This window comes from Acanthopagrus latus, chromosome 11, assembly GCF_904848185.1.
Source record: "Acanthopagrus latus isolate v.2019 chromosome 11, fAcaLat1.1, whole genome shotgun sequence".
NCBI lineage: Eukaryota > Metazoa > Chordata > Actinopteri > Spariformes > Sparidae > Acanthopagrus > Acanthopagrus latus.
Genome location: NC_051049.1, coordinates 7207979 through 7222127, shown reverse-complemented (window position 1 = coordinate 7222127; position 14149 = coordinate 7207979). Strand labels below are relative to the sequence as shown.

The following is a 14149-nucleotide window of genomic DNA, read 5'->3' as shown; positions in this document are numbered from 1 at the left end:
CTATTTTTTTAGTTTTTGTGCATTGAGAAATCCTGCATATACAAGCAAATTCTTGTGCAAAAATCAGATAAAGGAAACATTTAAGTGATGGTGACAAAGCACCCCAAGGAGGGATTGGTGGCCGTGGTCCCAGTGGCGGTGTTTGCAATCATTGTCCCAGATCTTTTTACCAAACATGGGTCTCAGCCAAACACTTTTATCTCACAGCATTTGGATGGCCGGTTCGGATGCTGTATACAAGTTCCAGCAGGCGTTCAGACACAAACACTCAGACCAAGTAGAAGTGTTGCTGACAGTAATAAGTAATGTGGCGGGGATTGTGTCTGTACGGAGTGTGTGTCTGATCGGGGCCGGCGGGATCAGCAGGGTGTGTTATTGCCTGTGCTATCTCTGAGCAGATGGCCCAGTTGAGCCTTATCACAGATGTTGAGGAGATTGAAGTGCTGCCGAGGCACAGCAAGAACGAAGCCTAGACTTCCCCACTTTATTGAATTGCCTTCAAGTGCCCAGCTCAGCATAGGCCGAGTTTATGTCAATCACCACACAGAACGGTGCTCTGCAACTGCATGTTTTTAGAGGTGTACTGCACTTAGACCTTAATCTCTCCAAAGTCTGCAAAAGATACAAAAGCACACAATTCTTAAACAGATTGTTTTCTTTGAATGATGTGAACTGTGCAAAGCACCAGACTCCACTGGCTCTGTGTGGTTTGATTGTCTATATAATAAGTTCCCTCCTACTGTATGTTTATACACCTATGATTTGTTAAGCTATTTTTAGCTTTCTACCACAGTGTGTTTTGATTGGTTTTGTTGTGTAGACCAGCTCAAGCCTTTAAATATTAGGTGCGGGCCTAATTTGGACCTTTTGTACAATATTTCCCCCAGTAATTCCAGGATATTTTTATAGATTACTGTGTCTTAAACATTCTGTGGGTGGTTGTTGATTCTTGCCCTGCTAGCAAGACCCCACGCACTTACTGCAATTACTGTCGTATTGTCTTTCATAACCTGGTGTGAATTTTCCTGATCCTGCAACCTGACTTTCACTCTGTGGTTCCCGTAGTCATGGCAGAGAGAAAGAGAGTATACTTTGCGTGGGTGTGTACGCCTACACACACTGGTGCACTTTTTTTGTTGTTACTCCGTTCTTATACTATGGCATTCTTCAGCCACTAAAAAGTGCCAGGATGCACAGTTTGCAGTATATAGAAGGATGTTGAGTGAAAGTGGCATTGGGAGTGGTGTTCTGTGTGTGTTTGTGTGTGTTTGTGGTCAGGTACCTTCCAGCCCAGTCTGTGTAATTTGCTGTGCTTGGCTGCACGGCCCTTGTGATCCTGAGTAGGACATATGAACCCCATTGGCAGAGGGCACCAAGTTTCCCTCAGTCTCAGGCTGAACCCTGCACCCCCGTCATCTGGCCGCCTCCGACCTTGATCCTGTGGTGGGTGTGTGTGCATGTGGGCAGAGCTGAGTACGGGTGGCCAAGGTGCTCTGGGCCTGCCTCAGGAGCTGCTGAGCTCCAGCCAGGCAGAGTAACCGACCGCACCCTGCCACGAGAAAACACTGCGAAGGCTGCCATCTCCTCAAATCTGGCCAGCAGCTCCTGCATGAGCACCACCAAGGATTGAGGGAAAACACCTATTTCTGTCCCAGCTGGGAAATATGAGCATGAATAAAAAGCCATGCACTCTTATTCCAGCGCAGGCTGTATGGGAAAAGCAAGATAGATAGTGGAGTGTGGAGAGGAGAGAGCAAATGACAGGCAGCGGAGGACAGCTAACCCTGTTTTTACCTCACCAAGAATAAAGAAAGGGTTTGGAAAGTGGCCACATTCATTCTATGGTGGTTCCTTACAGAGCAGGGATTGTTTTGCTTTTCTATACTTACTTATGCTTTTAGTTTAAAGTGATTTATAGCCCAAACAACAACGCTCCTCCATCATTACTTACAGTATTGTATGAGTTTCCATACAAGCCTGCCTAGTGAGTGTGTTTTGAGGATAACAAAATCTGTTGAGCCGTGGTACACAGGATATTAGTTCCGGACATTCTATCTTGGAACAACTTAAAGGTGCAATATGTAAGAATTGGAAACAAAATACACATACTTCATGCTCAAAACAAATAGGAGGTAGCATATCAAAGTAAAACGCTAACTGCTGCTGTTAACTTAGCTCAATTGGCTGTGCAGCTAGCAGTCTGGAAGTTTTGGCGTTCACAGAGAGAGTTTTTACTCTTTTTTTAATTTTTTTTTTTTTACCAAAATTCAATTAAGCTGAGCCTACAGCACTTTCCTGTAATGCCAACAAATACATCCTTTTTCTTTTCGAGAATAAAGCTTTTACTTGATGGAAATTGCAGCTATGCCCTATCCATATCAAATTTAGAAACAATCTGTGCTTGTTTTTTGTCATTCTTGCAATATACAGTGAAGATTAAATTAAAGTTGTCCGGCTTAATATTTTGAAGCCTTCTCCCTCCACTTAAAAGAAGCGAGCCAATTCTCCCTCTGAGCCATTTGCGTCACAAAGATTGGTTGCTTTCATCTAATCGTTTATCTCACTGATTTTATCAGTTACCCTAAAGGTCAATGATAACAGAATTGTTAGCAATAGTGTTCATATCTGTTGATTTTGAAGATGCAGAGATTTAGCCATATCCTAGGAACTGAGTGAACTGACATGTTCCCCTCTTTATTTCAGATGTCTGTGTTTCTTCTCCTACCTACATATAATTCTGTTTTCCTCTGCAGTGTAGAAAGTATCTCATTCTGAAACCCTCCCTACATCAATCACATAGATTACTTTCACCTGAACAACGTGTACTCCGTGTTTCCATCAAGACTGAGATAACAAACCCATTCTGTCTTGTATGCCGTCTTCTACTCTGTCGTTTGTTTTTCACTACAGAACAGACTTGAGTGTGCAGGCATTTATTCAGTAAGAGGATAAAACGCCCCCAAAGATGGCACTTTACATCCTTCAGCAGCACTTCTAAAAAGAGCCCCTGCTGCTGGGTTTCATTTGAACTGGTAAACTAGCCAAATGAGGGAGGAAGAGACTTCAATCACGCTTGTACAGATCCTGTCATTTCTCCCACAGGAAGAAGGTTTCTGATTTTCAATGTGATTGACATTCACTACATTTTTGTTTACCTGAGATTTTCCACCATAAATTGACATAATTCTACTACATAAATGATAAATGTATTTTTATCTTATGTCAGTATATTTGGTAATAACAGAATATTTTCATTCAAAAAGGAACTGTAATCACAAAGAATGTTAACAACAATGTATTTTACTAGAAGAGCATGTGGATTCCTGAAATGTAGTGTGAAACTGACCAATCAGAGCTCCTGCCACTTCTGTGTTGGTGTGTTTTGATTTTCATCTGTATCTCCCCTCCTCTCCCCGCTTCCTGCGGAACTCCTCTTCCTCGTCTTCTCTCCATAAATCCGCCGGGTCATTTGTCCCTCCTGCCAGGACACACAGACACTCAAGGCCAGGTCTGGTTTTGGTCCTTCTCTCTCTCTCTCATGTACATGAGGATGTTTACAGGAAACGGACAGTGTGTTTTGCCCCATTAAAAACACTCCATAAATTATCTTGCTGAGGAACAAGCCTGACCTTGCACAATTCTATTAGACTGGATATGTAACATGCAGACCTGTTGGAAATTGCACAGATCATCTGAATCATCTGTACCGGGGAACAGATTACAGTCTGCTTGTGCAGTCTGCTGACTGTGGACTTTGGATGCCCTTGATCGCATTAAAGATAGTAACATTAATATACGCTGTAGGACAGTGTAGTTTTTAGATGTGACTTGTTGTACAGAAGCTGACAAACTCCAAAAGTGATTTCAAATATTGATTAGATTAGATGCTTTGCAGCAGGCAGATCCACTTTGCGTATGTCAAGGAAGTTAGATTCTGATCAAATGCCTTGGGGGCATGTAAACTGGATAAGGACTGACTTACTGGATGACCTTATTTAGCACTCGTGTATGCAATCAAGTTGGAATCTCTAATCAGAATGAATTCAATAGTGTTGAAGTAATACTATCTATGTAACCACAGCTTTTGTGTTCTGTCTTTCACCATTACAGTTGTACCTCCTACCTAGATTTTGTTGCTGTTATGTTATATTTCAATGTTTTTCAGCACCGCAAACAAGTTTTATCATTCACTTCTGTTGTGCTACAGCAGAAATCTCAGGGACATTTACAGTAAATTATCTAAAAAATATATACAAATTGTATGATGAAGCTAGACTAGAGGTAACTGAGAAGATGTGGGTTTTTTTTCCAATACGGGCATGCTGACCCTTTAAAGACACTTCATCAATCGCATGACTCCCTTCTGAATCATGTCATGAATACCATATTTACAGTACAAGCTTGATTATGTTAGGGAGCGTCAGAGTAAAGACATAAACACTTAAACCTGCGCGCACGCATACACATACATGTTGGACCCAGTGATGAGGGGCCCACAGGATGGGGAGTAGATTTAAGAAATCCTGAGTCAGAACAGTTGGAGTAATTCTTTTCTGTTGTATCACACTCTTCCAGGAATACCATCCCCCACCCCCACAGTCATTAATGACTTGGACAGGGTCAGAGGTATTTCATCACTTTAAATGGCAGCATATGTGTTCATTCTTTCACGCGGTACGCACGTCTTCCTTCGAGCTATAGTATTCGATGCTCAACAGCCTTTTTAATGGTACGCCACTCATTACACATCTAGTGGAATTCAGTTTGGGCACAAACACCCACACTCTCCAAACACACCCACTCATCCTGTCCAAGTTGGCCAAAGAGGACTTCCAATGTGATGTGTGTACACAAGTCAGGAGCAAGAGTGCCCCCTTCAGTCTGCATCGGAGCGTCCTCTTCAACAGAAACAGCCACACTGCACTTAACGCTCCCAGATGGCCAAGCACACCGTACCCACCCACCCCCCACCCTCTCTCTCTCTCTCTCTCTCTCTCTCTCTCTCTCTCTCTCTCTCTCTCTCTCTCTCTCTCTCTCTCTCTCTCTCTCTCTCTCTCTCTCTCTCTCTCTTTCTCGTCCAGAGTATAGTAGTTACTCAAGGTTCCTGGCGGGTTATGGAGCCTGTCTCACACCTTGCCAGTATAAACTTCACCCCTGAACCCGACTCCGGTCCCCGCCTCCGTCTGACCAAATGGCCGAGGGAAAGCAGTCCAGTCCAAGGGGAGTGGGCTGGCTTGTGGGGGGCTGGGTGGGCAAAAAGCCAAATTAGAACCATATTTCATCCACACTCCACCATGGCCCTCCGTCAGCCAAGAACACACACGGATGCACAGGGGTTGTGTGCAAGCATATACAGATGCATGAACACACAGACATACACATGGCTGCTCACATATGGCCTGGACAAGTCACAGTGTTGGTATTCCAGCCATGACAAGTATGCAGGACTTCACGGTTTGCATAATCGTAGCAGTTCTGATACTTCATGAAGTGTTTTTGTGAGGGATCAAGTGTTTTCCAGAAATCACACCACGTCACTGCTCTTGACGAATGACTGCAGCACGCTACATTTTGTATTCATGTCTGAATCACAACTTAAGTAAATCAAGACATTCTCATCAAATATGTATTTTTTCTTTCTTTTTTTTTTTAACTGTGTTTCTACATCAGACTCTTGCCCTGGGCTGAGCGTTTGCCGGTCTTTGTGTCTGGTTCTGGTGTGAAGATGGCGGCCGCCCCAGTGTGAGCCCCTCTCCTCCCCATCCAGCCCCAGCCCAAGGTCTGGAACAGATTACATCTGATATTAAACACATGGCAGCAGTTAGAAAGGAGAAAAGGCGAGAGGAGAAAAAAGTTTTACAAAAAAAAGAAAAAGAAAAGAAAAACGGAGTGGATTTGTCAACGAGCTCCCTCCTACCTTCCCTCTCTCCGTACATCCTTAGCCCCTTTTCTCTCTTTGTCTTGGTCTCTCTGCAGTTTCTGGTCAATCCTGAGAGGACGCAGAAGATCATGTCCACGGGTGTCAGCCCAGCTATCAAAGGCGAAGGCATGGACGTGTAGGCTGTAGATGTAGGCAGCTGATGCCATTTTATCCAGCCAACAAAGTGTCAGTGCCTTTTAACAGGACAATCTCAGAGAAGACCAATGGAGACAGAAATGTTAAATATGCTCACAGCTTGAATTCAGATATAGGATCTGATTTATAAGAAAAAGTGTCACTTGATGATGAAGGCTCTTTTGATTCCTTCATGGAAGGCTTGAAGCTGTTTTCACTGTTCATGGCAGATGGTTATAATCTTATAAACATGCCTTGTCCTCAGTCTGCCATCAGAGATGTGGATCAGCGTGTTTCATAACCTAGCGGATAATGAGACGAGGGACTGAGATGGTATCAGGAGTCGTCTCTGTCTCCAGGCTCTGTTGTTTTGCCACTAATGTAAGGACAGCACCGATCAGTTTAGAGGAATGTTTGCAGACACACGTTTAAGGTGGATTGAGAACATTCCTGTTGTTCCCCTCCGCTAATTTCAGCTTTTTCCTGTGAGGGGTCCCATAGGGGAGTCACCAGCAGTCGCTTTATCACTGAGACGAGCGCTCAATCACGTCCATGTTGTCCTTTTGTGTTTATTGTTCAGAGCAGACTTGGGAGTCCTGCACGCTCTGAACAAACAGCAAGAGCAGAAACGGTTGCTTTGCTTGTTAGTGCTGACAACCGCTGCACAACCTCTGAAACAGGGCTGCAACGGATGATTATTTTCATTATTGATTAATCTGCCAGTTATTTTCATGATTAATCAGTCCATGTTCTCATTGATCATTATCAACTCACCCCCATGCCAATGGAGAGTCAGGGTGAAGTTGTGTAGTTCACAAAACATTTCTGGAGCTTCACAACAGAACAGAATTGCAGCATTTCCCCGCCCCCCCCAAAAAAATGCTATTTTCGAATCATAAATGACAAAGAAAGGCAGAAAATTCATACATTTAAGAAGCTCGAACCAGCAAATGTTGGAGATTTGGCTTAAAAATGACTGAAAACTGTGTTTTAATTTTCTTTTCACCAAATGACCTGTTTGATTGTTTTACCCTCCAGGTCACCTGCAGCACAGTCACTATGGGAGGCCATGCTGACCAATAAACATAAAGAGGCAGTGATGGAGGTCCGTCGGCAACTAGTGGAAACAGCCAGCAAGGAGAAGCTGCCAATCAAGATGAGCATGGGTAAGGAACATGATGCCCACTTATGCAACAAATAACACACAAGTAAAAGACATAGTTACACCAAATGCTTTGAAAACAATTTAATAAACATGAGCGTTCACATAAAGCAAAAGCCTCGCGAGTAAAGGTCACGTTGCTGTAGTGTTTTGTAGCAGAACTATAGCGCCTCCTACTGAGCTCCGACTTCTCTGCCTTTGCCGTGCGTTTGCCCATGTGGCCACAGAGGAAATCTGAACCACATGTTGGCTCTATGACACACACACACACTCACACACAAACACGCACATGCTCGCTCGCACACACACTGCTTTTGAAAACTTTTGTTGTTTGTCAATGAAGCAAAAGGGGGCCGAAGCAAGGGGTAAAAATATGTGGAGGCACGCAAAAAAATAAAGTAATTACATGCACAAGTATACAGTGCCCTCGTGCAAGTTCACCTTTACGCTACCCCTTGATTCACGTAGGTAATGAATGTACTACACACACACTTACACACACACACACAGCTAATATGCATGCTAGCATCTGGCAGAAAGGGGTCTGGGTTAAAAGGGAGGGGCAGTGTGGTCCCTCGGCTCCTATAATCTGTGAGGTAAAGAAGGTCTTGTCACTCGTAACAAGCAGGTTGTAATATGTTGGAGGTCGCACACACACACACGTGCGCACACACTCTGCCAAGCATCTGCATACACATAGTGGTTTTCCTTAACACATTTGTGCTAAACAGCAGTCCTTCTAATTCTGGATGGCTGCTAGGATTTATTTAGACAAATGCACCAATAACAAGAGCGAGAAGAAAGAGATCAGGAGTGACAGTGTACACAAGAGAGTGTGAAGAAGGTGTAACATTAAAGCTGCTCCCACCTGCACACTGACAGTCTGTTGACTTAATGTCTTCCCTGCGAGAGAGAATGAGAGAAAAGGGGGCACTGTCAGACTCCTCTCACACTGAACCTTTATACCCCACTGGCAGAGGACCAGATTCCACGAAGCCCCCTGAGCCTCACCCCCACACACTTCCCATCCTGCCCAGCAGCACCACCATCAGCGTTCTGCTCCGCTCATACGAGACCGAGACTAAACCCCATGAACATAAAAAAAAAAGCTTAGCATTAATACCTATCTGCTCTCTCAGTGCCCACTCACTCGCCAGGAGAGGAGAACTTTCCACTCGTAACCCCAACACATTCTCACTCCGGTAGGTTTATGCAGATCAGTGGAGAAAAATACAGTATCAGGATCCTCAAGCCAGGCCCCGCATTCTCACATCCACTTCAGCCCAACTTGGCTTCTTTTCATCTCAACAGGATAAGATCATCCAGAGAGAGACAGAGAAAATAATCCATTTCTCAGAGCCTGAGTATGACCCGTCAGGTTTCTCAGAGCACCAGTGGGATGATGAAATTCCCTCGCTGTGTGCATGTGTGTGTGTGTGTGTGTGTGTGTGTGTGTGTAGATGTGTAAGTGGTTCTGCACTGAATCTAGTGTTTGTCTTGGGTGTTTTTGCTCTTAGCAGGGAATTAGTGAGACAGCTTTGGTTTCATCGTCCTTAAACGTGTGTCCATCCTATCTGTTCATCTGTGTGTGTGTGTGTGTGTGTGTGTGTGTGTGTGTGTGTGTGTGTGTGTGTGTGTGTGTGTGTATGCATACGCATGCGTCACAAGGGCATGCAGTTTGTGTAAATATCATGTGCATTGATACCATGGTGTAAATGAGATGTGCTGACAGGACCTTTCTTCCTGTGGTGCACTTTGGAGGCTTTAACAGCAGAGAGAAGCGAGAATCAAGCAGAATATTTATGGCATTCGTCATTTCGTTTGGGAGTGTGTAATATCACAAGAGCCCAATTAAGTATTCATATTTTACAATATCATCTCTCCTTTTTGAATCTTTGTTTAAGTGACAATCAGAGTGCCTTTGTTAATGCCAAAAAAGCTTAGTACTTCATCTCCCAAATGATTTATGGCTTCCATTTTGTTAATGAATATCCGTCTGTAATTTGTTAGAACAAAGGAAAAGAATACGTTGAGACATAAAAGGCATTATATTAACTGTGTATGAGCAAATGAAATGAAAACATCATCACAGAACTCAGTTATTATTTACCATATTATTTACCATCACAGCCATCAGTCATTGACACTTTTATCATGTGTCGTGGCTGGATCATGTACACCATTCAACGTACTGAAGAGCTTCAGAGCTTTATATGCTACTATAAAACAAAGCAATAGTGAGGATATAAAAACATGAAAAGTAACTGCATGTTGGCTGATCATCTTTTCGCTACATGCCTGTAGAAATGCATTATCTGTATATTGTTCTGTATATATTTTGTTTCTGATAGAGATGTTTTTGAAAATTAATAACTATTAAATAAGCTACATCTTGCTATCAATAGAAAATGAAAAACAAAGTCTAACATAGCCTCTGGTCCAGACTGAAAATCTTAATCATGGTCCCCAGAGGTTGAATCCTAATAACTTGAGCAATCTCTTGAATTGTAATCCAGTAGTGAATGTTAGCTTGCTAAGCTTTGATACCATAAGACTGCCATAATGTAAATCAGGTCCAGCTGCTGCAGTTGGTATCGCACTGCTAATATCAGTGCAGACTGGCAGTATAGTAGCACAGGTTGCTAATGTTAGCCTGTGCTTATGAAGTATCGCTACTGGCCAGGTAATGAAGCAGTGTACTTTTTTTTTTTTAAAATTGATGACTTAAAAAAAAGTGAAGTGAAGTTGTAAAAGAATTTCACATGTCAATGCGTTTCTTTCTCCATCACATAAGAGGTAAATTAAATTTTGATAATAACAGGGTTAACACGGTAACACAAGAGAAATAACCAGCTGAATGCTGAAGACAGCATATTTGAAATGTCTAGTTGGGTCTGTTAACATGAATGGTATCGACGAGTTCTGATGACGAATTAGCCTTGATGAATTATACATGAACGCATGAACATGGTCCTGATGAGATCAGATTTTGTGATAAACAAAACTTAAGGCCAATGACTGGAGACAATAAAGAAGGTCTGAATAATGTGGCGGGGAATCTGCCTCTCCGTAGCCTGTGCTCCCCTCTCCTGTGCTGCAGAGTTTTGAAAGGGGCCCCAACCTGGATCCACAAATAAAAAATCCAGGGCTTTCCTCCTCTCGGAGTGCATAAATAAAAAATCTCCCTGCCTTCCTGTGTCCCCCATCCATGTAGAATTACTTATGAGGCTGTCCAGCTGCAGAGGCCAGCCACCACTCAGCCCCAAGCTGACATAAGACATCACTTAGCCTCTGAGTAACCTTGTACACCTAGAATACAAGTCATCTTCCAGTAACGGGACTAAATCATTGTTGGCCCCCTTTTTTTGCATTGTTCGGGACTTTGATCATGACTGATCCTCAATTGCCACTTGTGCACATCAGGCTAAAATGGGCAGCAGTTCAAACTGTTTATAGCATGGGGCTGAAAATGTGATTTGTTTTATGGCCAGTCCTGCAATAAATGTACCCAGAAGAAACATTAAAATGGCCAAAAGGGTCAGGTTTCTTCTGCCATCTTAGGTGATCTCCCCAGGAGTGACACAAGCTGAAGTATTATGTATCCCAACAAAACATGCTGATTGACTTACCCACAGTTCAAACCATAAAAACTTAAATAATGTGCTGATGTCTTTTAAAGCAATGAAATGAGCTACAAAACACAGTAAGCCTACAAGGTATAACTTGCCAAATATAAACCGCTGGCATGAAAAAGTCATCTCAACGCGCCAGTGCAGTGTCTTCATACATGCACAGTCCTATTTATCAGAGGCTGAAAATGAGAGTTCTGCTGTTTCTGCAGAAACACCCCAGTTTGAAACCATAGCTCAGCTGACAGATCATCTCCCTGAGATTCATTTTGCATCTGGCAACAAGATGCTTGAGGAATCACAGAGCTGTTTTGAGGGAAGTTTAGTGGCATAGATAAGAGCTGAGGCTCAGCCAGCGCGGTTTGATTGTGTAATGGAGAACAGGCTTTTGTGTGGCTTTCTTGTCTCGAGTACTTTTCTCTGTTTTTTTCCAATGTCTTACATTTTCTCACTCAGTCTCATGTGATCTACCCAAGCTGTAATGGCTGATTATATTTGGCCAACAGTGTACCATTCTTTGGTTGCCTATTCTCAGTCGGAATTATGCTTGGCTCTGGCTTTGGACCTATTTCCTGGTTCTGTGCTGAATTATGGTTGGCACATCAAGCTTAGCAAAACTTGGTTTTACTGCCAGGCTTTTATGGCTATGGATATGTTCACAATAGAGCTTTTCAGGTTTTTGAATATGTCTGGACTGAAGTCAATTCTTCAAAAAAATGCCACTTTTCAACGAAGAGAGACGTAGTTCCCTTTTGTGGACACTTCCGTGATGCCTGGTCAATGCCACACAACACACTGATTCTTTAAATGGGCAGTAAGTAAAGATGCATGGTAAAGTGCAGAACTTCATTTACAGAATTTGAAGAAATAACGGTTGTATCACCGCTAACTGAGCCAACAGTAGCTACAGTTACAACAGACTAGAGTTAGCAGCGGTTAGCTACTCTAGTGATAAACTGCCCCTATTTGGAGTGTGAGTGCAAAGGGTGGCCAATTCTTACATATCGCATCTTTTATGTTCACCTTTTAAAGTGGGATTCTATTTTGCTGTCATGTTTACTTATCAGCTTCCCTCAAATTAGTTTTTTGTCCCTGGGTGATTCTTACCACTCCTCTTTCTGAAGATGTTTCACATCAATAGATGTCGCCAATCCAGGTTAAAAAGGTCAAAAAAAAAATAATTAGTCGTAAGTGCATGGCTCTATATTGTTTTTAGTATTCTTGAGCTTTCTGCTCCATTTTTCGTCCTGCCTGTCTGTTTCTCTTCTAGTCATGTGTTTGGCCCCGCTAAAGAAAACACTGGCCATGTAGCCCAACAGGAAATACTCCCACATCTGGTGCTGGTTCAGAACATCAACATGAAGAAGTAGGCTTTATGGGGAGTTAATGTGTGCCCCCTCTCTATCCCAGCCCCTTGTACCTCCAGGCCACCCTGCACACCCCCCTTCTAGCCCTTACACCCTTTACGGAGCTCTTCCTGTGTCTCTGTGAATCTTCGCGGGAGTGGTGGAGGGAGGCCGGAAGTCTCCTCTACCCACTGCCTATATATAAATGTTAAGAGAAAACTTCTGACTTACACTCATTCATCGCTAAAAGACAGGCTCAAAGGGGCTCCTATCAGTGTTCCTGCACCTCTGCTATATGCAGACATGCTCAAGCACACGCACGTCCTTACCGATGTGTAGTCATATACTCTGACTCATGTAAACACATCACTGACAGTTACTCTCCACCTGAAGCTTGCACATAAAAACATCATTGCTTCCTGACTGGCACAGCCTCACATACGCTCTTCTTCACGGTTCTTGCTTTCTCCCAGCCCGCAGACCTTTTGCTCATTAAGATAATATTATGGTCTGTCTTGGTATCAGTCATTCCCCTCTGCCCTAAGCCGAGTGTATGATAGTTAATAAAAAGGCTGTTATGCTTGGAAAAAGGCTGTGTATTTATGCAGTTTCCACGCTCGGCTCTTCCAATCAGGAGGAATAACTGTGTGTGCTTGTGTCTCCCTTTCCACCTCGTACAGTCTAATTTGTTTGTGGCAGATGGCACACAAAAGACCATCATGCCAACAGAGTACAGTTGTGGATATCATATACCGTGTGATGTCCAATATTAATTGATGAGCTTGTGACGGCTCCAAATCTCTCCCCAGATAATAACTGCATCTTCTTCCCTCCTCTCAGGCCGTGTGACCCCCGAGCAGCTGTGCTCCTACATGCAGCTGTTCCGGAGCAATTGGGGGGCGCTAGAGAGTCACTGCGGGGTGCTCCAGCTGGGCTTGGCCACGGCCCAGACGCTCCGCCACCCCGGCCTGCCCCGCTGGGACGCCTGCCTGGCCTTCGAGAGGCTGCTGCTGCAGGTCAGAACTCATCTTACAGAAACGTATTATCCATATGTGCAGGAAAAGTGAAAAGTGTCCTTTCAGAATGGGACATACACATATATATATATATGATGTCATACCAGCTATGTTTTAAAGAATGTGGCTCAAATAACTTAAAGAATGCAGACATGTTGTTTTTCCATTATATCCTACACAGCGTTACATTGAGAGCATTGAGGAGAATAACAGCACATTCACTGGCAATTTGTAATTAGCTTGGTAATTATTCCTTCACATCTTCCCCCTCGGGTAAATATTTTATTACCAATGCTCAGCAGGTAAGTGGGTGCTTGTGGTTCGCTAGATGGTGGCGAGAATGTTGTGTTAAACTGACAGAGACAGGAAAAAACGCAGATTCCTCTCCTCCGCGAACAAGGTCAGTTTGTGTTTGTAGGGAAAACATTCTGGATCCAGTAAACACTGCGACAACGCCAGATTTCCATCATGTTGTTTAGAGGGCTTTTTAGTTCAGAGGAGGAAGAGGTCTAGTTTATGGGGGCGAACAGAGGCGGATGCACACGTGTGTTTGACTGTAGGAAGGTCAGGGAGCAAGTCTGATTTAGAGACAGAGGGGAGGGTGTAAGAATGAACCACACACTCATTCACTTCAGCTCTTGTAGCAGTTATCAATTGGTGTTTTTGTAAATTTCTGAATGGTGCCATACTCTGCACCGAAAGCTAATACTGGAGCCATTTCCTCACTCTCTTACCTTACTATTTTCATTGAGTCTCTTTATATTCCCGAAGCTGTAAAGCAAGCAGTAGGACAGCCGAGTATTTAGGAACTTATTAAACTAAATCACGGAAAAATAAAACAAGCTCGCAGCAGTACCCCGTGCCAAATTGGAATTTTAAAACAACCTCATAAACCTCGGTCCTCAGCTGGGGCCATCCCTGCTTTATTAAATAAAGGAAGA

The 14149-nt window shown here is 43.4% G+C and overlaps 1 protein-coding gene across 1 annotated transcript in view; it reads left to right on the top strand.

Annotated features, from left to right (window-relative positions):
* scfd2 (sec1 family domain containing 2) overlaps positions 1-14149 on the top strand; it is a 93315-nt gene that overhangs the window by 4080 nt on the left and 75086 nt on the right. The window contains exons 3-4 of the mRNA XM_037113688.1: positions 7094-7221; positions 13033-13208. Of these exons, the coding sequence (XP_036969583.1) occupies positions 7094-7221; positions 13033-13208 (304 nt within the window). The remainder of the gene's footprint in view (positions 1-7093; positions 7222-13032; positions 13209-14149) is intronic.